The following is a 25,439-nucleotide window of genomic DNA, read 5'->3' on the forward strand; positions in this document are numbered from 1 at the left end:
GAAATTAAACATGAAATTTGTTTATCCTCCTCCTCCTCCTCCTTCTCCTCGTCCTTCGTCTCGTCCTTTCTACCATAACTTCCCCCACTTGGCAAATGGTTCGCTTACTTATTGCTCTCATTGCTCTCGGTACATTCGCTCAGGTCCAGAAATAATTGGCCATCGAAGTACGCAACAGCCACCCCACACCGAAACCGAAACCGAAACCGAGATCCACGTGCTGACCAGTTCATTAAACAATGCTCACGTCTCACGGCTGGCCGAATGGCTGGCTTCGGATTGCTGCCGATCGCGCACAAAACCGCATTCCAGGTACCGAAAAACCCCAACAACCCCAGCAGCTGGCAGCCTCCGTCTCCGTTTCCGAAGCGAGCATCGGATAGAACGGGGCCGGGTCCCGGGGCGTGCCGTGCCGATGAATGATCGACGATGGCGGCAATATGGTCCCGTGTAAGTGGCCGGCGATGGTGCCAGCGCGGGTGAGAGCGAGAATTTTCAAAACATTGGCCTCTGTTAAGCGGTTGTGTTCGGCGGCCACCAACACAGCAGCCAGCCAGCCGGCCGTCCGTCCGCCGTCATATATCAAAGACGGATGGTTGCTTTAGGCGAGGGAAGTCGAAGAAGCACAAGGGGGGCGGGGTGCGAGATGATCAATGATTTGGCATGTCGAACCGTTCTCGGAACGCGAATGTCTCGGAATGTGTGTGGCGTGGCGTGGCGTGGCGCGAGAATTGAAATCGGAGAAGCATCGCCCGTCGAGATGGCTGTCTTCCGATGGATTGAGGTTTTATCGAAATCGAATTGATTCCTTATGGCATCTCCAATTGGCAATCTTACGCCGTCGCTACTAGTTGTCAGTTCCCATTTTCGGTTTGTTGGCGGTTCGTCTCTGTTTGATACATTCAACAGGATTAGAAGGCAGCCGATGAACAGGATTGGAATAAAATAGAACATGATTGAGAGCAACTGTAGCTCTGTTTGGACGTTCGCTGCTTCCACAACATAAAAACATCTTTTGAAGCATCTTTCAAGGATCCTTCAGGGACCCTCTCCCTTTTTTCGTATCAATTTACTGTTGTCCCCTGTTGGTGCCCGCTCCACTATAAACGGTTGCACCATAAAACCCTTAAAACATACCGCACTCCCCATGCTTCGATATGCTCGCCCCCGGTGTCCATATGCTCATGAGCGAGAGAGCTAGCGTCCCCGGTATCGCGACCGCGTGATTGCGACCAGGGACCAAACCGGAGCCCGGCTTTGGCCAATTCCCCAAGCTTGATTATGCCCAACGGGCATGTTTGAAAAGTTTACCACACGGACAACCATCCCGCCCCGTCGATGTCGATGTTCCGGTTGTACAACCCCCGCCCCTCCTCCCCCGGAGCTCATCAGTCTAATTTTATGTTTCTTCCCTTCTCCCATTGCTCCGGAACATGGTCGCCGTGGTTGCTTGTTTTTGACGAGGCGCTGGGGGATGAAGCAGGAGGATGGGGATGAGGGTGCAAGCAAGCGTCATCAACTGGTACACGGTACACGGTTGCTTGCGACATTTCTCTCGTGGTTCTCTCGCGCGAACCTCAAACCGTAACAGGTGTTTGGATTTTATTAATAAATAATTTATTTCGGTTTCCACCCAGCGTACGCGCAAAACCATGCACAGAGAGAGAGAGAGAGGAAGGGAGTGAGGGAGAAAGAAAGAGGGAGAGAGAGTTTATTCTCAGTTGGCAGTTAGCCGCATCAGCATAAAACAGCGAGATGTTTGCGGTTTTATGCTAGATGCTGGTGACACCGTGTGGCTCACCGCACACACAACCACTCTTCCTCTCTCCCTCCCCTCTCTCTCTCTCTCTCTTCCAGCACTGGCAAGGGCGTGCAGTGGTCTTAATTTTCTTTTGAAAACGCCGGCATTTAAAAAAAGGGCGAAACCTGTACACCGGTGGTGGTGGTGGTCGCAACGGAGCAGCAGCAGCAAGAGGGAATTAATTAAGCAATCGTTCACGGCACTCCAAGCCACCAATCAAAGCCGAGGCAAAGCAAGGTGTTTGGCCGTGGCTCTAGTCCCGGGGACTCCAGGCGCGCGTTGGGCTGAAAGAATGGCAGCCAGCTGAGTACAAGTTTTCCATCCTTTAAACGCTTCGCTGGAAATACTAATGGCAAAACAACTACTTGTTGACGAGTAGACGGTAGCGGTGCCGTTGCCGTCGTTGCCGCTTCTTCCCGGATCCTCCATCGCTCACGATGACGATCATCGAGAAGACGGCTACGACTACGACAACGCAGAGTGTGGAGGCAACAGCAATTACGAAGTTTTGTCGTAAAAGAAGGAAAATATTCCGCGCGTAACTTTCCGCAACACGAAACGAGAAGAAGGAGAAGGAGAAGGATCCATGTGGACTGATTTCACGGATTGAGTGAAACGTACCGGTAAGACCGGTACACCGCTGGCGTGGCTGGCACCGAGAGGCGGACGAGGTTTCTTTTATTATTCCTTCCTTCACTGTCTACTCGCAGCATAAAGGACATCCTTCCATCTATCCGTTCCAACGAATCCGCTCAACTCAAATTCAATGTCATGGGAATTGGAAGAAGTTTCTGCGAATTTTCGCCACTGTGTGTGTGTGTGAGCGTGACTGTGTACGAGAAGCGTGCAAACAGCTTGGACATTAAAAACGAAGGAAGCCATCACCATCCGTGAGACCCGCAGTGGGAGGGTAGCATGCTGCGCATGGTAAAGGGGCACGCGAGGAAGGGGATGAAATAAACTAACGCCATAAATCAATTCAGCACATGGTTCGCGCGTCGCGACGCGTTGTGCGAAGCGAGGAAGATGGAAAATGGATTTGCATGGTTTTTTCCTCCCCTTCCCCGGGCGCGTCAAGCCGTGAATTGAATCGAATCGGAGGAAAATAGAAGGCCGATATCTCGAAGCCGATAGCCGACCATACGCACGCGCCCCCGCCCGCCACGCCGCGAGATGGGGCCGCGAGTTGTCGAAATATCTAATTTGGCTGTTGGCACGAGGACGGCGACTCGAGACGCATGTACGCTCCATAAATCATGCTTACACCCCCAAATACACACACAATGGGCTTTGGTATGCGTGTAATCTTGTCGCTGGTACCGCACCGCTGGTACCACCACCTGGTCTCTTCTCTACCCTTTTTTTGTTCATCGATGGCGATTGGCGGTGTTGCGTGATATTGCGCAATCATCATCGTGGCCTGTTGGGCCCTTCGGGTTGATGAAAAGTTATTAGTCCCCCGGGATAGAGGAGATACCAACAGAAGTCCACAAAGCCGCAAATGATAAGTTCCGGTGAAGGGCTTTTTGCGATTGTGAATTAATAACTTTGGATCTCGGAGGAACATTGCGAGCAGCATGAAGATGTCTCGATCATAACATTGTTTAAAGAAAAACATTCCACCGTTCTACCAAACGCACTACTTACTGCATTATCCAACGAGCAGAAAGAAATGAGTAAAAGCAAAGCAGGAATGAAGGAAAAAATCAGAGAAACCCCCTCTCTCGCCTCATCCACGGTGCCCTTTTACCGGCGGAAAAAAGGGCACACGGCCGCCCGGTCATCGACCAAGCTCATCCGCCGCCATTCGGTCACGTTCCAGTTGCGTTTCCAGATGAGGCCGGTCGTATGCACGCTTCACCAGTTCGCCGCTGGATCGCTTCTTCTACGCCCGGAGGGTCAAAGGACACGCCGTCCTATTGCTGCTTGTCCTCTCTCTCTCTGTGTTGTGGTCACTCCCCTCTCTCCCCCCTTCCAACGAACGCATTTCAAGGAGATAGCGAGCGAGGACGCAGCTTCCGACTGCTACTTCTAATGCTGGCCCCGCTACATGCTATTTACATATCTGCTCGACAGCGATCCTTGTGAGGACACACCGAAGTGGAAAATCGCTCACAAGCACTGCTCAAGGGAAAGGATCACCGACATTCGTCCAGCCCCTCTCCCTTGCCGGTCCAGACACGGGTTTACCCCTGCCACCGATCAGCGATAGCGATATGCGAGTAGCGTAAGAGCACCGCATCATTTCCTGGTTTATAGCAACTTTTATGAATCTCCTCGTAAAATACATTCCGGCCAAAAAGAAAGCAGAGCGCGGACGACGCGGTTACGGAGCATGTCCATGGGACCAGCAGAAATGGGGCCTGATGTCCATTCTGGCATGTAAGAAGATCCCCCTTTTTTTTGGGCATGTCAGAAGAGAGCCTCGAGGCTCTTTTGTGGAAGTGAACGTTTATTGAGCAGGAAAGTGTTTCGGAATGCTTGAAACGATTTTCGCATTACTAAATCAAAACAAGCATATAAATGCAAGAGATAGAAATCGCTCATATGAGTCTCAATTCTGTTTTCCAAGAGACAGATGATGGGCCATGTCCTCGAAGCAAATCAGACGATCTTTGTTCCTACTTAAAAGAAAGCTAAACAAACGTTTGTGTCCTGCAATGGATCCGGGCTTACGAGTTGAGAAAAAGCCGAGCAAGAGAATGGGAGAGCAGCATGGGCAGGACCACGAGCCTGCTAGAATGTTTGTTTTCGATCACTTCGTGACCAAATGTTCGTTAAGGCAGATCCAATTCACGGTCATTTGTAGCAAAGCGACCGTGTCGAGGAAAGAAAATTGATTAAATTTACACATTTTTAACAATCCCCTAGCCCTGGCCAAGAGACCTGGCACCGAGGTGAGTACTAAGCACGCAATCGAAGCTTATCGTTTTCCCGCCTCTCGCTAATGCAGCTTAGAAGCAATCGTTCTTGAGCCACGTGTACAGCGCTACAGCACGAGCATCGCAAGCGCAGTGTGTCGACTGTTGAGAGCAGTAAGATTAAGGGGTTCTTTGGCGAGATTAAGACTGTGCTTCAAAGGATCATTTCTGTAGGCCAATGTTCAACTCTACGTTTACAAAGAGAAACAGACGAATTGCATCATCCACGATGACGAGTTGCAGTGTTCATCCTCCAGCGTCAAACAAGCAATGATTTCGCTTTTGTCTCAAACAACGCACCGTTTGCTGCCTTTAAGGATCGTTTCCGATTGCAAAGGATGGACACATTCCGAGTGGTCTTTTCAAAAACCTTCTCTAGCCTCATCTCCACATACACACAAGCTACTCCTTGCAGATCGCTGCTCCGGAACCGTGTGTTACTCAAGAACTCTTGGGAGCTATCCATCCGAAACACCGTCCCCGGATTGGTAACATTCGAATAACCCCGACACTACGGTTCTTACCGCTCAACCGTAACAAGAGGCGCACCTTGAAGGCCTTGAGACCTTTCTACTCAAAACGCCGTGCACACACACACACGCGCGCACACTCCGATGAACACTGAAGCCCAGCATCGCTTACATCTGGGTGGTATGAATCATATAATTCAGGCGCTGGTTTGCTGATGCTGGTGGTGCTGCTGCTGTCGGTGGTTAATGGTGTTGTTCCTGGTACGTCTCAGTTTTCGTCCCTTCTGCTGCTTGCCCACGTGGGGCACGTGGCGCACGGGCGGCTGCGCTCGGTGGTATTGAAACTCTTTTATTGCGGTTTTCTTATTTATTTATTTCCCCTTTCCGCCAACCGATACACACACACACACACAGCTTCGGCAGCGCCGGGTACAAGTCTGCCCAGCGCAGTCTCGTGGACCACGAACGAAGGATCACCACTGCCCGGGGAGTACTTTTCAAGAAAAGAGAAAAAGATGTGATGATGCTCATCATCATCATCATCATCACCACCACAGCCGCTCATGCTGTGTGTGTGTGTGTTTAGTCAAACAACGTCGGATACCTTGGCAATTGCTTCAAGGTACGTTGATGGTAGCAGGGGTTCGAGGAAGGGAAGGTGGATGGTGAAAAAGGTGAAGCCCCGGAAACCGTCTGCTGACGATGGCGAAGAAATGTTCCTTCCGAGAATAGTTCGGTGAGCCACAGGCATGTCTCATATAAATCGTCCTAACGAAATGAATGCCAAGGGAGTGTTGGCCCAACCACACGCGAACGCTCACGAAAGAAGGAGTGCGGTAGGTCGGTCGCGGTAGGATGAAAATGTTGAGAACTATAGCAACAGCAGCAGAGGAAGGGAGATTATGTCCACCGAAGCACCGTGGCCCGGTTGCTGGCCCATAAAACCGTTTTCTAAATAATAATATCAATTCCCTGGAATGCTAGAACGGAAATAGGGCGCCGGTTGGACAGAACCATTGGAGAGGCAGCAGCCCCTAGTGACAGCTATCAGCGAGTGAAAGGTCAATTTTTGTGCGTTCATAAAATCGTTTAAGTTTATGGCATTATTAGATTAACGTGAGATGCGTTTTGCGTGCTACAGCTTTAAAAAGGGAACAACATGAAATCGCTGGTGGATCCCAGGTTCCAGGCTTTAATTACTTCCTTTCTGAACCAACACCACGGATCACACCAGATACAAAACACGATAAACACCACCACCACCACCGACTGACGGATAATCCGTGGAAAAACCGCACAGATTACGCATCAAACTGTCAAATGTCACGAGAATTACGCACACAGACACACAAGCATTGAGTCTACCCCCAATGGAGACCAGCCTATTATGCGCTGCTCTTCGCTGCTCCTGTCGTCCGGTCTGCTTTAGTGTCCAGCGTATTGACCGGAAATCGATCGAACGTCACTCAATGTTTTGAACGTAGCTTCGCGGCAGCCTCGAAGCGTATTGTCGAAGCTCGGAGTCTCCCTGTGGTCGATGATTGCCCAATTGGTAAGCCAACACAACCCTCGACAGCCGATTTTGATGGGGGGCAGGGTGATTAATAGTGACCCAACAGTTCGAGGGGTTGCACCAGCGAACGAACGAACGAACGAACGAACGAATCGCGGCGACTAACCCCCACCCCTAATCGTGTCATCGTGTCATCAACAAAACCGAACACCTGTGTTCCAAGCGAGAGTGTTAACGGCACCGGCCGGCATTAACAAATCGCTGCTTGACCTAAACACGACCACGACGACGACAACGACGAGAACGACGTCCCCTACCGGGGACGAAAGCTAAATGGTTTTCCATTACCACCGTTTTAGGGGGTGGAATGTTTTAATAGCAACAGCAACAGCAACAGCAGCAGCAGCAGGTCAACAACAATGTGACAACCCAGGGGGGGTTTGGTGAGCTAAATGAGAACCATTTCTATGCCTAGTGCCCTCTTTCGTTAATTAACATCAACTAACGCTTAATGTAGTTTACTGTTTGTGTTGGCGCCACCACCGCCAGTTTGGGGTTGCCTTTGGCGCCTCTTTGATCTCGCCTCGAATCCCTTCTTCCTTTCCTTCTCTACCTGGAGTGCAACTCCTCCCTTTGAAAGGTGGTTTTTTCCCGCTACGAAACGCGGCTGGAAAGTTTCGGATCTCTTTCGCGCTCGATGCTTTCATTAGCCTGCAGCAAGCAAAGCATCCCATGTGTGTGTGTGTGGTTTCAACGGCCACACGCGGGTTCCAGCATGTTTTGTTGGGTTTTCCCGGTTTTCCCAGAGCTGAATCCCATTCCTGTTTACCGTTACGAGGGAACCGAAGCATCATGAAGGACGAAGTCGCGCCGGTTGCATTTGCGCGTCCGGACAGACAAGATAACGACGTCAAACGAGACAGGCCCTTTCTCTCTCTCCAGGAGTGGCCCGTGTCAGCCCGGCAACACAAGCTGTACATATGTGTTTGTGTGGGTTTGTGTGTGAATGGTAGGTAAGCAAAACAAAAAAAAATATCACCTCCCACTCCAGGCGTGAGGCTGCTGCCTGCGTCGAGCATTCGTCGCGGGGAGAAAAAATCATCCAACGGCATCGACTATGAGGCAAATGAAGGGAGACAGATTCACTGGTGTGGATCCTGCCTACTTCCTCCCTCCCTGCTCTCACGCTCGCCCCATTTCGATGGGGCACTCCATCGACGCCATTTTACTCTCCTCCGACACAACTTTATCATCATCAAGACCCATTCGCTCCCATGCTGGGCGTGGGTAGATGGCGGCTTGTACAACACATAACCACCTCCCTGACGACGGCGACGGGGCGACGATGAAGCACCCGATGATGGTGACAGAGGGATGTTGGAATGGACAAAAAAAAAAGGGGGAGAAGAATGCTTGGCGCTTGGCGCTTGGGGATTTGTTGTATCAACAAGGATATGTAAACACTGAGAAAACAGAGAGAGAGCGCGCAGGATGAAAAGAGTGAGATAGAGAGAGCGATAGAGAGAGCGATAGAGGGAGAGAAGAGAGAGAGAGAGAGAGAAAGACAGAAAGACACAGAGGGTGGTCCTTTCTGGCTTGACTTAAGCAAATGAGACACAAATGGCGGCGCGACGCAGAAGGGATGATCTCAAGTGGCAGAGAGCCTCCTGCACCCCGTTTGCGCAACCCCCTTTGACACAATGGCCAAGTAGCACTATGCGGGTGCACGCGCTCGCTCGTGTGTGTGTGTGTGTGTGTGTACGTGTGGCAGGAAATCTAGTTCAAGAGCATATTTTGTGCCGCTCGTTTGAAGTGGAGCGCTTGTTTCTGCCTCAACCTTAGCCTCTCGCTGGCGAGCTTGCCTCTCGGATAGAACTTCCGAGGACCTTCGAGCTGCTGCTCCTGCTCCTGCTGCTGCTGCTTTACACGGAAATGGTTTCAGTTGCAGCAGCTTAAGGACACGAGTAATCCTCCTTCTCTCGCATAAGCACCGGTGGTCGCTTGCGAAGGGATGCCGGCATCCCTTATGTGTGTGTGTGTGTGTGTGTGTGTGCGCGCTGGTAGGGTGTGGTGGCCAGATTACAATGGCACTGGAATTACGGCCCAGCCAGCCAGCCAGCCAGCCCGGATCAAGCACTTCTGGTCCCCGCGCTGCACGTCCCGGAATCCCTGCTGCCCGGTGAAAACGGAATGCAAGGACGAGCGAGTCCCTGGCACTGAAGACCTGTGTCTGGCCGTCATGTTAGCGTACGTGTGTATGTGCATAGTTGGGCGAGTCCTTACAGAGGGACGACTCGCTGTGTCGGTTGGTAGAAGTTGGAGCAGATTTATAGGAAAATGAAATTGTAAGTCGCCTTCTTCACCCCGTTCGTGTATGGTGTAATCATGTTTCACCTCGGTGCATAAGACCGAACAATGTATGCACTGTGTGTGTGTGTATGTGGGCGCGTCGTATTTATAGCCCATCACTGCTGTGAGAGGAGAGGGAGAAGGATAAAAATGAACTCAATGACTGCACGCTGGCAATGGCACTCGCACTCGATCGAGAAGCACACCGGCCATTCAGGCAGGTGTGTTGGTGGTGGTTGTGTGTGTGTGTGTGTGTGTGTGTGGATTTAAAGCTGGATGAAATTCTAATTTCAAACACCGTTCGTTCAGCTGCCATCGCATTCGCCCATGGCCCTTTTTTTTGCACACAGATTGTACTACCGTATTGATGACATTTTCATCAGCAAAAGACCGGCTTCTGGGTGTATTCCCTTTGGTCATCTAGAACGATTACTTCGTTTTGAATCCGAGTAGTGTCCGGAGCAAACGATTTCAATGGTAATCGTCTAAGTAACCTACTATGCTGCACCAGTTGACGACGTCCCAGGGCAGGTTCGTGGACGTAGACGAACAGTTAATCACAGAAACATCTATGGATGACTTTAGATTGCGTTGGAATGTCAAAAGCAAACTTATTCCCAGAAGGCCGGCTTTGTGCTGTCTATTAAGCTTTACGAGCTTTGCATTTGTGCAAATGCATGTCCATCAGATAGGGCATAAGAAGCATTACTTTATTTAAAAATACATAAGAAAGGATCTTTAATCTAATGATTATTTTGATTAAATAAAGGTAGTACTGCCTCCCTATGATGAAGAATGCATTAAAAAATAGATAATTTTTGAATGGTGATCGAAAGCTATCTAATACAGATGATTGTATTCGGTTAATTTCCCATGAAAGTTAATTCTATTAGATCAAAAAAGCGTTTCTGTTCTGTGCTGTAGGAATTAAGGATCAAGTCCGCAGAACAACCTCTTCTTTTATCACAATATTCTTAGATGCAACTGTACTTTGTAAGGAGACTACCTGGTAAATCTAATGGGGATAAATTACGTAAGTTAAATACTACTTACTTATCCGGCGCTACCACCGACGAGCGGTCTTGGTCTGCCACAGAAGATTCCTCCACCGCTCGCGATCTAGCGCCGTCGTCTTCCAAGTCGGTAGTCCAGCTATTTTGGCATCAATGTCGATACCGTCGCTCCATCTCGATTCGAGCCTATCACGCCCTCTCTGTCCATTAGGAAGTCCTGAGAAGACTTTACGGGCTGGGTCGTCGTCTGCCATTCTCATGACATGCCAAGCCCACCGAAGCCGGGCGAGTCTCATGGGCTGCACGACACTGAGATCGTCATACAACGCGTATAACTCCGCCTTGTATCGGCTTCTCCATCGTCCCTCCTCACACACGGGGCCAAATATCCTTCTGAGAACTCTCCTCTCGAACGCGGATAAGAGGGCTTCGTCCGTTCCGGACAGTGTCCAAGTCTCAGAGGCGTATGTGAGCACCGGTAGTATATACGTTGTATACAGTCTCAGCTTCGTCCTTCTCGACGTAAGTTAAATATCAGATAATAATATTCGCTTCGACTGAAGTCATTTGAATGCTGCAGTTTATCTACATTCATCAAGCAATGCAAGGATTCATTCCACATTCAACGGTACTGCAGTGCAGCAGTGGTTTTTGGTGCTTCTACCTTTCGCCGCTAATTTGTATTCAAATAAATATAGTACCAGCACCTTGTTAGCTCGCTCGACGCTTCTAAACGTGCTAATTTAAGCGGATCAACAGCAAACCCCAATTTAGTTACTGCATCATCGGAATCCCTCAGTTCAGAAGTCGTTCTGGCAGCGAGCGTTCCGAAAGAGATTAATAACTAGCGCGTAATCCGAGCGGTACCGGCGGGATCCAGGAATTGAAATTGTGTAAACAACACCCGCTACTATCCGTACGCGTTGATGTTGATGGTGTGGCGCATCCATCGAAGAGCGCAGAGTAGCGAAGCCCTATCGGCACACGTGAGATGCAAAACCACAACACCCCCTCGGTGGCTGCTGCTGCTGCGCATTCATTCGCCCGCATCGAATCGGTTCGAAACCCCCCCTCCGCCCCAATCGGGTGGAAAATTCTCTTCTCTTTTGCGGTAATCCGATAGCGCGCGCATCGCCGTGTGCGCACCGCGTAAATACGCAAATCGCACCAAGCCATTCGTTTCGTTCGCTCAGTACCACCAGTTACGCGATACTTTCGCGCTGGCGGCACCGGGCAGGATGGTGGCAGCTGCGGTTTCGTGCGGGTTCGATCAGGAGTTCTGGTGAGTTCGAACACGATCCCCCCCACCCCGACCGGGCCACGTGTTTATGCGGCTTTTTATATGGATGGTTTAGCTTGCGGTTGCGAGCCGAAGCGCGAAGCATTAGAGCCACGGGCCGGCGAACGGCGAAATATTAATTCTCGCCGCATTGTGCTGTGCGAATCCAGGATGCGAGGATTCCCGTCTCCGCAGAGCTCATCAAGATGGTGGTACCGGACGATGGAGGCGCCCTTCTCGTTCTCATTCTGCTCTCTGCTACGCCCGGAAAGTAATTATGAAAATCGACCAACGGCACGGAACGAATGTTTGATGAACCACACACACACACACACACACACCGAGCAAAACCAAATCGGAGTACAACACTAGCAGCATCAGCCCCGGCACCAGCAGCAGCTAATCGTCGATGGAATGGTTGTAGAAATGTTGATTAAAAACCCAACGGCATCGACCACCTCAGTAGTCGTGGTGTAGCATAGTAGTAGTAGCAGCAGCAGCAGCAACAGCAGCATGTACGGTCTCGTTTCCGGATGGGCGGGGGCTCATTAGAACCGAAAGCACGATACCGAGATGATGCAGACCAAATGAACGGCCAAATGATGAAGCAAAAGGATATGGCCCACTGTGCGGATGCGGACGGTAATTGAAAAAAGCTCCAATCTCCTCCGTCGACGTGGTACCGAACAGGGGCGAAGGAAAACTGTTGCTTGTTGTTGTACGTCTATGTGTGTGCAAGCGATCCCATGGTTGTGAGGCCCGGGCAGCAAGCACGGTGTGGTCGTCCCTGCCCCAGACAGTAGCGAGCGAAAATCGATAACCCATAATGGAGGGATAAAGCATGGTGTGCACCCACACACACGCATACATACGGTCCTCGGCCGGATGGGGCCGGAAACGAAAATCATCATTTTACACGTCCATCCTTGCGGTCCCTTTCGCTCCTCTCTTCCTTTGCCCCCCGCACCAATCAAAACTGGCCATAATCAGGGACCATATTCTTTCATTTCTGTTTCGACCGGCGTGCGGCTTCATATCCGAGACGGGCCGCCACTCGACATAACGCACCACAACGCAACTCTCTTTTTCTCTCTTTGGAATGGTGGAAAACATCGAGTGGAAACCCCTTCTCGCTTGCTCAGCGGATCCCCATTTCGTCCATTTGACTTTACTCATGTGGAAAAGCTCAATAAATTCTTCAAACGGGTTTACGGCAGCCCGGGATTTTTACCACTCCGAACCCGGGGTACGGCTTGGCAAAAGGGATCCGCTATTAGAATCGCTCCATTTATGCGATCCATAAACATCGCGCGCGCCTCGTCGGGTTGGTCCGGGTTAGGTAGAAAGGCGGGGCGTGGAAGAGCTTCCAGCACGCAGTCGGATAATTGGCAATGGCGCGAGCTGCCGGAGATGGCTAAGGCTGCCGGGTATTTCCCGGCAGCAACATACCAAGGACACAATGAGATGGAGTGGCCCACATACGTCAAACGGTTTCCAGGTTCTCTATTGTCTATCACGCGATGCGAATGCGACGCTTGTCAACTCGTATCAACATCACGGACGCATTGAACCAAGAGAGAGCAAGAGAGAGCGAGAGAGAGAGATCGAGAGTCTGGAGTCGAATGATCACAAACAATACTAATTGCATATAGCATACAACCGGTCGGTTGGTGTGGCACTTACCTCGTCCCACTTGATGAACTTTTCGCCATCCTGCAGCGCCTTCGGTACATCCATGACGCCCAGCTTGACGGCCGTCGGATTGTTCACCGCCAGTGCGTTGGCGGCATTAGCAGCGGCGGTGGCGGCGGCTGCGGCGTTCGTCGTCGTCTGCGGTGTCTGGCCGGCCGCATTTTGGGCGGAATTGGCGGATGAAGCGGCGGAGGCGGCGGCATTGCGTGGTGAGCAGGACTGCGGTGATACCGATTGCTGCCTGGTGCCCTCCGGTGACGTGCACGTGGCTGTCAACAGGGAAGCCATCTTGCGGAGAGGGAGGGGGGCGGTAGACAATGCTAAGGATTCCTTCGGCTTCGAGGCGTCGTCGGCGTCGGGCCTGGTTTGGTAATTTCACTCACACACACACGCACACACACTGACCTAGGGTTTTGGATACACCGACGGCAAGGATATTTCACGCACTTGACGCACTTCACACACACACTCGCGCGCGCGCGCACGCTTACGCTGATCGGTAACCGGCAACTGGCGCCATTGTTGCGTATTAATTAATATTTACACCCAATTGGAGATACCATTTTCAATTAATCACTGCACTCCACCAAACCGCAGCAGGGCAGCCCAACATTCACTCACTCACTTCACGCTCTCCTTCTCTCTTCTTCTCTCTAGAGCACACGCACACTTGTATTGCGCTGAAAAAAACGGGGATAAAATTGGGAAAAAAAAGATGCGAGTGTTAAATCGTGTCGCCATTTTATATTCAACCACCGTCCATTTCCTGGCATAAGCGCCCCCTTCCCCTCATGGGACGTTATGCAAACGGGCCGCATAATCGAACCGCTTCGATTGCATTTAAGGCGCACATCACTCCATGAATCATCCGTTTTTCCATGCGAATGCAGTTTTTAAATGATTTCCCAGCAACATCAGCAGAAGGATAAACCGGAAAATCCGTATCCTCGCTGGGCGCCCCGAGAAGAGGAGATCCACGAGATGATTGATGGTGGACTGGTTGGCTGAACAAATTATGTATCCCGCATGTAAGGCCGCACACCAACAGCGAGCACCAACGAACACCAAACGGAGAAGAAGTAGCCGGTGGTAAGTGAGAAATCGTTTAGTCGTCCAAAGTGTGGACAAAGCTCCCTCTCTCCAGCTCCCGGAGCGTCGAATCGGTGGTGGCCGCAAAGGCACGCAGCACCATCGACAGCAACCGTCAGCGAGCAGCGAGAAGAATTCCAACGTCTCCGGAACTCGTTTCGTCTTCGACATCTCGTTTTCTGCTGCCATTGCTGGTGCCGGTGGTGTTGACCGGCTTCTTGTTGCTGCTGCTACTGCTGCTTCGCTTTGCTCGATGGACAAAACGGAACGACCAGTAAACCGGGCAAGTGGGCGAACCCCGCTGATGCGCCAACAACGAGCAGCAGCAGCAGCAAGCGGTAGCCGCTAAGTGATTGATGATGAATGGGCGCGTCAGTCGTGCAGACGGATGGGATGATTTGATTTTCAGCGAATAAATGTTTTGCGGATTTATTTCTTCTTCACCCTCCTCCCGGCGGTTGCGTTCCTTCTCCTTCGCAGCTGGACCCCATCCGGACGCCAATTCGAGGCGAGAACTAGCGAACTGACAGCAAATGAATTTTAAGATGGACCCATCAACTCCTACGAGCTCGTGACAACCTGTGTCTGCGCGTGTGTGTGTGTTGTGTGGTGTGCCAGAGGAGAGAGAAAGATCTCGTCAACGCCATCAATAGTTGACCCCAATGTTTACCCAATTTTAATCCAACTTCAAACCACTCAAGGGTCTCATTTGATCGCGAACGAAATGCGAAAAGTTTCTCATTATCCATCGTTGCCTTCCGGTTCGGATTTTCTTTTTTTCGATCATTAATCCCGGCGACCCCTGGCTAGCGAAGGACCAAATTTCTTCTAATGAAATCGCCGGGTTTTCCGTAGAATTTCACTATTGAATGCTGGAGAGAACGATAGAAGTCCGATCAGAAAACATCCTCTCCGGTCTGGTTGCCAAACAGCTGGCACGTTCGTTCCGCGAATAACAGCGACCTGCTGTCCACGCCAGGCCCCCCCCCCCCCCCCCCCTAAATCCACACCAAGGGGTCACGCCACCTTCCCTTCCTTCTCGCGTAAATCATCCTAAAATTATCCCCTTGCAGCGGTTCGATCCGGTCACCTGTTCCCGGTGGTGTGGTATCCGGTTTTCCGGTCAAAACATGATGGCGTCATTGGCGTCATTGGTGCGTTTTGGGGTTTACCATCGTGGTGCGCGCGTGTGTGTGTGTGTGGTTGATTTGTTCGTTTACCAGTGAGTGGGTGGGTGGGAGAAAGGTTTTTCTTTTCACCACAGTTTTTTTTTTATGTTCCACGCACACGCATGCACTCACACACAAAAAAAACGGTCCGAACCATCCATCTGTTGCAGATGTTGCGCGACAAAAACACAAAACAACATTCGAAACCAAAGCGTGGCCGTCGTCGAGTCGAGAGTTTACGATCCAAATCACGAACCCGGACCATTCTGACACCATCAACCTGGGCGTACCGGACGACGACCACTACCACCACCACTACCACAACGGCGATAACGACCGAATGGACGACCGTAAACCGAGGGCAGTGCGGAGGCCAGACGGTAAAGTCCGGTGGAGACACTCTAGAGACGACGCCCTGAGCTCAACAGAGAGACAGACTGCTGTTGGTGCTGCTGCTGCTGATGCGGGTTTCCCACGAAAATCTGCCCGGCCGAAAATGGAAACCATCCCCCGAAATGGGTGTGTTGGAATGATGCTGAACGGTGCCTTTGCCTACCTTGGCCTACCACGAATGCTAGGCTTTGACGGATTGGAAATGGATCCATTACGAGGGCTTGCGGCGAGCGAGCGAGCGTTGCTCTCGAGTTCCTACTACTTGTCATCACCATCTATAGGCAGGCATCAAAGGGTGCACACACACACACACACACACACAACCCCACACGGTGGTTTACTCCTTCTTCAGTGCACTAGAACCGTCGTTGCTGTAGCTCGCTACTGTTGCTGCGTTTATTGAAAATTGCTCTCGGAAAAGGCTACGCATAGCGGAAGGGCGCACACCCCCCACACCCCGGCCCCGGGGGGTCCGATTGAGTTATGAAGGCTTGATTCTAATGAAATACCTTCCAAGAGATAGAATGACACACCGCTGTCGTCGTTGTCGTCGTTGTCGTCGAAAGCTTAAAGCGTGAAACGTGGAAAATATACATCAAACCAAGGAAGCAATTTCGCTCTCTCTGTTTCTCTCTGTATCTGCTTCTCTCTTTCTCTTTCTCATCGCATTTTCCTTGTCGAGGAACGCCGTCTCGCTTTCGCCCTTTTGCTGGGCGAAGGAAAATGTTGCCAAAAACGAACTATTTTCAATTGAAATACTTCAAAGAGAGAACCCAAGGAGGCATTTCGCTGCCTCTGACGCTGGGGATGATTTCACGCTGACTCTACGCCATCAGCCAGCAGCGACATCATCATACCACCGACAGCCCGACAGCTCATGGTAAGTTGTCATGGTGATACGATGAGAAACAAAATTCGTGGACCTCGGAGCACAAATTCTTCCCAAGGGAATTCTTGCTACGGCGAATGGACCCCCAGTGAACTCATGCACTTTACTGCCCTTGCCCATGCTACTATCACTAATTTACGTGATAAAACTTTACATTTGTTCTGTTATAAAAACAGCTCCACATCAGGCCTGGACTAACTTTATCCAACAACTTTGCTTTTTTTTTGCTCAAATTTTAACTCACTGCATATAAACACACACCCACACACACACACACAGACCCTGGCTGGCTTAATCAATAATCGATAGCAGGGGCTGCGAGGAACCGACGTAAAGTTATGCATGTTATGGGCATGTGGTAGGTAGTGGTGGCTCGAGGCAACGGAACTCGGAAACTATAACTTCCCTTTTGTCCCGGGTAGGGATGCAGTTTTGCCAGCCCGCGTTAAAATGGCAGCGAGAGCTCGGCTGAAAGTTTTCATTTTGTGGCAGGATATGCCACAACAGTCGCTCCAGAACACGCCATCGCCACCGGCACCACCATCACCACCACTGCCACCGGAGGAGTAACCGGAACGTCCATAGTTATCTATTTATGCATTTTGCACTTTTTCTTCCGCTTTCTCTGCTTCTTTTCTCGATGCAACGGATATTTGCAATCCGCATGCCGGTGCTACGAGGAAACGATAAGGGAAATTCGGAGAGTTCGCAGCCAGGCCCGTACAACGGGAGCCGAAAGTTTCCTTTCAGGACTTTTTGTCATAAACACGCAAAGTGCGCTACGGTCCGGAATGTGCGCTCCTCGTATATAGACCAGCACCAGGCACACGACAACCGGCACATGGAGCGGTCTCTTATCGCTTTTCAATCTAAACTTGTGTTATCGAAATGGAACAGAGCACGATGGCCCTAAACGATGTGGGATTCAAATTTAGATTTTGTAGAAAAACGCCCAAGTTTCATACAAAGGCACCTACCAATACTCAATTTAAAAGAATTCTATATGGTTCTGGGTTGTAGATAAATGAAACATAATAAAAATGTTTACATTCCAAAATAATGAAAAGAGTTATTTCGTTCAAAATTTTTTAAAATGATTCCAAATAACGCAATAACTTTCTTGCCAACAGTTTGGATAATACTCCCAAAGCCACTTAATATAAATTAATCTAATGAATCATTGTTATTCCTTCTTTCGAGCAAGAAAAGGTGGCCACGGACTCGCACACACTATCAAGACGATCTGCTTTCCCCCTTTTACTTAGTCGAACCCTTTCCGAATCCATTGAAAATTTAAAACAAATTATCCCGCGCGTGCCAAGTGGGAACTCTATGGAAAACAAGGATTCCTTCATAAAAAAGCGAACATCTTCTACACTTCCCGGAGTCCCGGAAAGGACCACGCAGAGGGAGAGGCAGATGAAGAGAGAGCTCCGTAGCTCCGTTCGCATTAGCTAACGGATCCCATAACCGATCCGGTGCTAATGAAGAACGTTCTCTTCTTGCGAAAATTGTTCCAACGGGAGGGAGGGACTGAAAATTCAAATAATTTATGGCCACATTTGACTAATTGCAGTCCCGTCTTGCGCCGAGGTAGGCCGAGAAGGGCCGAGCGGAAGGGTCCACTGTTGGCGGGGATATGATGATGCGCGATTAAATGCTCAGCTGTCGAGCGAGTGCTGCACGCCATGTTGGCAACCTTGGCCAACCTGCATGCTGTGCTCCCCCCTCATCTAATCCGCGAAACCTGGCGATGGCTGGTTGTGAAAATGTCTACACTCTCTACTCGACACCCCGCTCCCTCCTCGCCGCTTTCTTCCATTATCCTACCAAGCGGAAGCGCAGGAAATTGCACATGAATCATGCTTAAAACGGTTCGCTCGACCAAAACGCGATGATCGAGCGTCTCCACGCCCCGGGGCCTGGGATTCGCTTGCCACGTGCGTCACCACTCGGTAGCAGTGTGGGATGTAGCGTGATAGAACGCAGCTAGCCGGGGTTTGAGCGGTTGGGGGTAGATGTCCAAGAATAAAGAGAAATTAAATTAAAACCACCCACCCACCCGGCGGTGGTCGCGGTGTTGGCAGTGCATTTACCGTGCATCTCGCTAGGTGCGGATCGTTTCTACTACTACTACTACTCGTCACGCATTAAATCACGGACCACGAACTGGGGAGGATCGTTTACTGACTTGACTTGAATGACAGCAGCCTGACACTCTGGCAGGCAAGTGCAGTAGTGCGCTGTTTATTTGAAGTTGGTTTTAATCGAAACCAGCATCGAGGCGACGTGTGTGTGTGTTTGTGTCCAGTGTGCCCCAAAGGACCAAAGCAATCCGTGCGACGTACCGTAAATTATGGTATGCTGGGATGGTCTTCGTTCTTCTTCTTCCGATCGTAAACTGTTCTAAAATAAAATCCTTCATGCAATTCGCACTGCACTGGAAACCGAGAGACCGCCGGGTGATGATCTTTTGCTGGGGGTCTTTACCGACGTGGGTAGCGCGTATTGCATGATGCCAACACCTGCCGCCACCTGCCACCTGCCAGCAGGTCGGTTGGATGATGTTTATTAAGAGCAAACCACCAACCGGCCATCAGCCAGCCGCAAACTTCTTCCCCTGCGCCCAATGCTTTTATGTTTATTTTTTGCAATTTCATTCCCGCATTTGCAATCGCATTTGGAGAGGTAATGAGTGCTTACAAAGAAGATGCAAATCAACGATACATTATGGAATGAGCTATCCAGAGTGCACGAGTTCACTTGGTCTCCCTGTTAGAGGAAGAATCTCGAAAACAGTTCCTACTAGACTTATGACTCGAGATGACTTTAGCAGAAGCACATCTTGGAGTAGCACGTCAACGCACAGCGCTAGATGGAGCGTTTAGCACCGGAAACGTGACACTACCGTAACCGAAAGGTACCTTTTCTCCTGCAGGATTCGTTGCATTTTTGAGTGAAAAAATCGATATTTTCGATTCGAAGAACCGCCCCCGGGCCCCAGTTGTACCACTCAAGTCAATCAAGCACTCATGAAGTGGCATCGATTGTCTGTTTCACCGGAATCTAGAATTCATAATTCAACATAAATAATGCACGGCACGCCAGACCTGACAGGGAGCGGAGAGTTCGCCGCTACTCCACTCTATCCACTTAGTCAGGCTGTCCTCCTCCTCCCTTCTTGGCAATGAATTTTTCATCCACCGTCTTCGTTTTTCAGCAAAAAAAACCCAACCCCGTCCCGAGTCCTCGCGTTCGCATTATTCAATGCTATGCTAATGCGCGCTAGCTCCTCCAAGAAACTATCGAAGGAACAGCTAGACGAGAAGTCTGTTGCCTGTGTGTCCGTTTAGTAAAGAATTTTGCCCGCCGGGGGCGAGGCAACTAGTGGGTGTGGTTGGTCGCGGGTCCAAGTAGGCTCCATTAATCGCTTTAACACGAATCTCCGAGAACAGCCGATTTCATCAAGAGCAATCCCTCACTTCACAAGAGAACGCCGAGTGCGTTAGGTGTTGAGGAAGGAAAATATTGGCGTTCTGTGGGCTGACCACTTGATGCTAGCCGCTAAGCATAAACACGGAGTGCACACCGGCTAGCTGGCGATACCTGTGGCATCGCTTCCACTTTTAGGGCGGGGTTGTTTTGCTAATTTTGCCACAAAATTACCATTGTCCCCAGACCCCCCCGTACGCCAGACATGTGTGTGGTCGATGGTCAAGTGTGGTCCAGCCAGCATGTGGAGCATGTATCGGTCGGTGGTCGATTGCACAACCTGTGCAGTGCAGGACACCCCTTTACGGGCTTTACGGCGTCCGCTGCTGCGGTTTACGGTTGCTGCCGTGCAACCGAAAAAGGGGCGCGTCGCGCCTTACCACGAAAGGCGCCTCGGTGTGTATGCTCGGTACTCGGTACTCGGCCCTGCCCAATCTCTACACAGGCCCTTAACAGTTTTATGAGCGCGAAACACTGACCTACACACCACCGCGACCACCGCTCGGTACGCTAGACGGCTAGACTACCGAAGGATGATGATGGATGAGAGATGTCGACGGACGGACCAACCGGACCGACGCCGCACTGGATATAGAGCGGTAACCCTGCTGCTGCTGCTAGGCGACGAGCGACCGCGTTGCTAAACTACTATTTTTGCGCCACCACACACACGCACCGCACACACACACACACACAAGTACACGCACACAAGCACTATGCTCTCACGAAACGTCAACTTTCACGCCACCGTGTGACCGCGGTTAAAAACGCACCATAATTTTTGCAATCAGATCGTCCAAATCGGGGAGGAGAGCGGGAGCAACAACCAAAATCGCAACAACAACAAAAAAACACCGCACCGAGTCGCTTCTTTGGTCTAAAAGTAGTAAAAGGGGTGGCGGCGTCACCGCCGAGAGTAGGAGACACAAACCGATGTGGTCACTTTATTTGTTGGGAGGGCTGTATGCTATGCTGCGGCCCTTGCTGCTGGCGGTGGTGGCCCGTGTGTTTGGTCTACTCGTGCGCCCGACCCACAGAAGAATGTCGCACGCCACGACGACCATAGGGACCACGGACCCGCGCCAAACCGAACCGAGATATATCCAGGGCCATCCGACGAGAGCGAAACGGCCCCAAAAGAATCAGCTCTCACGCGCCTTTGGGGCTGCTTGCTGAGACTGAGAGCATAAGATGATGAGGGCCAACACCGCTGGCTCGGGCTCTCTCTCTCTCTCTATCTCGCCATGCATCTCACGTGGGGCTCACCTCCGAGAACTGGGGCTGAGCGTGAAGAGAGTGCGTATCTTTCTCTCTCTCTCTCTCGGGGACGCTATATGGCCGGCGACTCGTCGTATGCATAAAGCCCCACGCAACGGTACGTGCACACACGCACACACACACAGACACACACGCAGGCACGTGCTCACACCAGAATGGATCGTGCGTGCATTAAGAAGGTGCGCGCTATCGCCATGATTAATCCAAGTCACCTTAACCGGCCCTGTAGGGGATGCAGGGTTCAGCAGGTAACAGTAAAAGCCACAAATGACAAGTAAACAAAGATCACTTAACCCACCCTTCCCTACCTCCCTCTCCTCCCCTCCCCTCGAATCTTGTGACAGCATCTCAGGTATGAGTAATCGTGTCTGGTGATCGTGCGGTATGCAGATGTATTTTCCACTTAAACGACCTTCCATAAAGCCAGACACCTTCTCGAGAAGGGAGATATGTGTGAGACGTGTGGTTCCACGTAAGCACAGGGGTAGTCGTTGCGCCAGTCGCCGCACTGCCGCAGAGTGTAGTGCGCGATCATTACCATCGTATAGCGGGAGGAGCAGCGGAGACGGGGCGAACCATATCTGCATTCAGACAGCAACAAGCATAACAACAACAACAACAACAACAACGTTGTCGTCGTCGTCGTCGAGCTGCTGCCCTCCCCTATCGCTCATCCTTGAGCGTGCGCCTCGAGGACCGATCGACTACCGCGCGTTATCAATGAAACGGATCTAGCGAGCCCCGCTAGTGGGTCCATTGGAGGCCTTTCTCCTTTGATAACCTCCCATTGCTGCTGCTGCTGTTGCTTCGAGCGATACGATCGATGAATCGGAGTAGGAGTACACGCTACTCGAGAAACCATTATTATCCGGTCAAAGTTCCGTTATCAGCTGCGAGATGATGATCTCGAAGCAAAAACACACACCATATGTGTGCGTGTGTGTGTGTGTGTGTGCGAAGGTTGCGATCATCCGTGAACGGTGGCCGCCCGGTGAGCGCAATCGAGGACAGATCGTGCACGTCAACAACAACCTGAATGGACTCCGCAGTGAGGCGCTACCCTCTTTTCCACCTTCTCGCCTTCCTCCTGTTTTTTGCCTATGGAGGAGGGGGGGGGGGTGATGTTCCTCGTTTGGACGTGCGTCGCTCTCGCCACTTTGCACTTGTTTACACATTTATGCGTCACAAACAAACTGCTGCTGGTCGTCGTCGTCGTCGTCGTCGCGAGCTTAGAACACGCGATCCTCCGCCATCGCGCATTTCATAACAATAACTGCCCTTCCCACTACTCCCACTACACAGACACTAGGTGAGATAGACGAACGCACGATAGGCGCAAGAAAAGGGTTCAAAAAGATGTGTTTTTTTTTCCTTTCTAGCGGTTGCTAGGGTTTGTGGATCGCTATCTCAGTTGCTGCACGCACACAACGCACTCTCGCCCTTGGTGACGATGTACGGGAACAGCTGAGTTTGGTGCGGATGGTGTGTCACGGGATACTCGATTGGTACAAAAAACGCTGCCGTTGCCGCTGCTGCTGGTCCTTGGTTACGCACATACACGGCGCGTCATCGTCCGAACGCCAACCTTATCAAGTCATGACTCGCTTCCCCCCTATCTCAGCAACCACCCCGGGCTTCCCAAACCACAGAACGAGCGCCGAAAGATGGAGCACTTTACCTGGCAACCTTTTGGATTTCTGGTTCACGCTGATGGTAGCCACTCTCCCCCACCCAAAACAAAAAGAACGTTGATTACGTATTGCGAAAACGAAAATCAACAACCACGCAGCCTGGAGAGGTCTTGGCCATTACCCCTTTCGCTGAACCGGCCCAAATCTTTGCTGTTTGCTTCCGTCAATATTATTGTTTGGTTTCTCTGCTCTTCTTCGCATCTGCCACCAGCCTTTAAGCATCCCCCACGGGTCCACCCTGCGGCACAATCTGTGCTCACGCAGCGACCCAACTCCCGAGCAAGAACGCGCCCCAGAAGAATGCACTCACTTTTGCACGGCTTGCTTTTGGGGGGTTGCGCAAATTCAAATTGCAGTCGATCCAGTACGGTTGTGCAGCAGGTGATGTCGCGCCCCTCACAAAACACACATACTTAAACTTACACAAACCACACGTACACGAGCAGCAACACACGCGCGGTTTGAGGCGAAAACGAACGGGTTAAAACCGCGATGATGATGGGCCGTTCCCTGCCCAAACAGGCAAAATGCTGGGTGATTCCCGACACCGAAAATCGGATGCGGTACACGCACTACAGCCACATGACCACACGGACTAAGAAGGCGAACGAACGAACGGAGCTGGACCACGGACCATCTCTACGGCTCCATCGTTGGCGCTAGCTCAGGCTCCCCTTTTTGTTTGCGGAGAGCGCGCGAGCACGAAAGAGAGCGCCATCGCCCAGATGATGCCGAGATGGGGAGCTATGTTGCGTGAGACAACGCGTGCTCTCCCGGGAGCATGAACAAAACGGCGCAAGGCGCGAGCAAGGCGTCTGCGAGTATTAGTGAGGCGCGAACTCGGCGAATGTAAATAAGTAGCGAACCAACAAAAAAAAAATGGTAAAACAATATGAAACGTTATCTGCATTTACTCACCGCTTTGTTTGAATACACGGTATTATCGTAGAAAATGATAAATCGCTTTCTAAAACACTTTTCCACTCACGATCACGGTTACACTTTGCAAACGTCTTGCTAAAAAGCCGGTTTCTACACTAATAAAGCTGATTCTGATTTGGCATAGGTTGCTGGTTGCAGAATGCTACGATTCAACACGGTTGTTAACGAAACATATCGTACCACAGATTAATTTTAAAAAGTTCTATCCGAACAAATTAATTTGGTTTCAGTAAAACTAGGACATTTTAGAACTATTTAAAATTTACCAAAAACCATACCTGCGGCATGCCATCCGTTAATCTTAATTTGAACAACGACCAAGCAGCGTCGAGGGGTCTTCCAATGAATCTATTACAAACAAGGCTTGGATATCGTTTCGGATACGAATTATTCTTGGCCCCAAAAGCGATTTTTAAAGAAGAGAGCCTCTATCGTCGTTTATTTCAAGTGTCGGTTTCTTATGTGAATATTTGGAAACAAAATCTTTGGCTAACATTACTACACGCTTCTTTCTTTAAATGCTAGGACAAAGGAAATATAACACACGCATTGAGCAGGAGCGCATTTGAGGATATCAAATCAGAATCAGATCAGAGTAAACGGGGCGCTCAAAATTCGGTTACTATTTCCTCCTCCTCGTGACGCCTAATCGGATCGCCCTTAAGTAGGGCAATTATCATGCTAGAAGGAATTGTAAAAAAGAATATTTGTTTAATTACCCGTATGATAATGGAACAAATAACAACACTTACCAGTAGAGGTACACGAAGAAGATGATCAAATAAAACCCGAGTCCTATCATCGTGTCCCGGAGATGTTTCTTTACCATGCCACGGTTGTGGATTTCGGCCGGATCGTAGATTCCAATGTTACCGGCCGGTACCTTGTACTGCTCGTACACCAGCCAGCCGATCATCGGTAGGTTGGCCAGGCAGAGGAACCAGTTGCCGTGCATCAGCAGTAGAAAGGCCAGAAATCCGTGGCCCGCCAGCTTCGGTATGGACCAAAAGTTGAGCTTCGAGCAGCACTGTTGGGCGTTCAAATAGTCACATTCTAGATCTGAGAGAATAATGAGCTAGGGGAAGAGCATGACCGAGTTAAGGATTCATCAACGTCACCAAGATCCTAGCCGAGAACTAGAGATTCATAAAAGGATACAAAGTAGATCAGCAGAAACAGAATCGCGCCGGTGATGAGCATCGCCAGTGCGAAAACCAGCGTTTCGGGAAACATTTTGGCGAATGAAGTCACACACTACACCGAAGGGAGCCGGGTACGGCGTTGCTAACTGTGTGGTACGAGTACTACAGCGATGCTAAGTAGAACAGCGGAACTCGCACATGGCTCTAGGATCTAGGTTTGGTACTTTTATGGAAGCAAATTTTACTGTGACCGCATATTCTCCTTGTGGTTCCTCCCCCCACAGCCCTGTTTTGACAGATAAACAATTTCGGCAAG

At 50.6% G+C, this 25,439-nt stretch overlaps 2 protein-coding genes and 1 non-coding gene across 8 annotated transcripts in view; 1 reads left to right on the forward strand and 2 right to left on the reverse strand.

Annotated features, from left to right (window-relative positions):
- The window catches only part of LOC125952826 (1-phosphatidylinositol 4,5-bisphosphate phosphodiesterase classes I and II), a 69,302-nt gene extending 45,641 nt beyond the window's left edge, over window positions 1-23,661 (reverse strand). For 3 of the 6 annotated variants that reach the window (XM_049682557.1, XM_049682558.1, XM_049682552.1), the window contains exons 1-2: window positions 23,350-23,661; window positions 13,030-13,718 (exon numbers count right to left, since the gene is read on the reverse strand). In XM_049682557.1, the coding sequence (XP_049538514.1) occupies window positions 13,030-13,326 (297 nt within the window). In that variant the 5' untranslated portion in view covers window positions 13,327-13,718; window positions 23,350-23,661. The remainder of the gene's footprint in view (window positions 1-13,029; window positions 13,719-23,349) is intronic. The other 3 variants (XM_049682556.1, XM_049682554.1, XM_049682555.1) reach the window with 3 other exon arrangements.
- LOC125952976 (small nucleolar RNA U3) lies at window positions 4,866-5,080 on the forward strand. Its single transcript, XR_007468896.1, has one exon. It is a non-coding gene; the product is annotated as a small nucleolar RNA U3 (small nucleolar RNA).
- A 740-nt stretch (window positions 23,662-24,401) lies between the features above and the next one.
- Window positions 24,402-25,403, reverse strand: LOC125952859 (protein cornichon homolog 4). Its single transcript, XM_049682599.1, has 3 exons — window positions 25,140-25,403; window positions 24,734-25,056; window positions 24,402-24,662 (listed from the first exon to the last, which is right to left on the reverse strand). The coding sequence occupies exons 1-3, from the start codon at window positions 25,212-25,214 to the stop codon at window positions 24,590-24,592; spliced, it is 471 nt and encodes a 156-aa protein (XP_049538556.1). The 5' UTR covers window positions 25,215-25,403; the 3' UTR covers window positions 24,402-24,589.
- Window positions 25,404-25,439: the final 36 nt, after the last annotated feature.

The sequence above is a fragment of the Anopheles darlingi genome, chromosome 2 (genome assembly GCF_943734745.1).
Source record: "Anopheles darlingi chromosome 2, idAnoDarlMG_H_01, whole genome shotgun sequence".
Lineage (NCBI taxonomy): Eukaryota > Metazoa > Arthropoda > Insecta > Diptera > Culicidae > Anopheles > Anopheles darlingi.

Bases quoted from the DNA above. Each gene is read 5' to 3' on its own strand.
- LOC125952859 (XM_049682599.1), bottom strand. From the start codon at position 25,214: ATGTTTCCCGAAACGCTGGTTTTCGCACTGGCGATGCTCATCACCGGC. The intron at 25,057-25,139 runs GTATCCTTTTAT...CTCTTCCCCTAG, and splicing joins TGTTTCTGCTGATCTACTTT to CTCATTATTCTCTCAGATCT. The intron at 24,663-24,733 runs GTAAGTGTTGTT...AATTCCTTCTAG, and splicing joins TTCTTCGTGTACCTCTACTG to CATGATAATTGCCCTACTTA.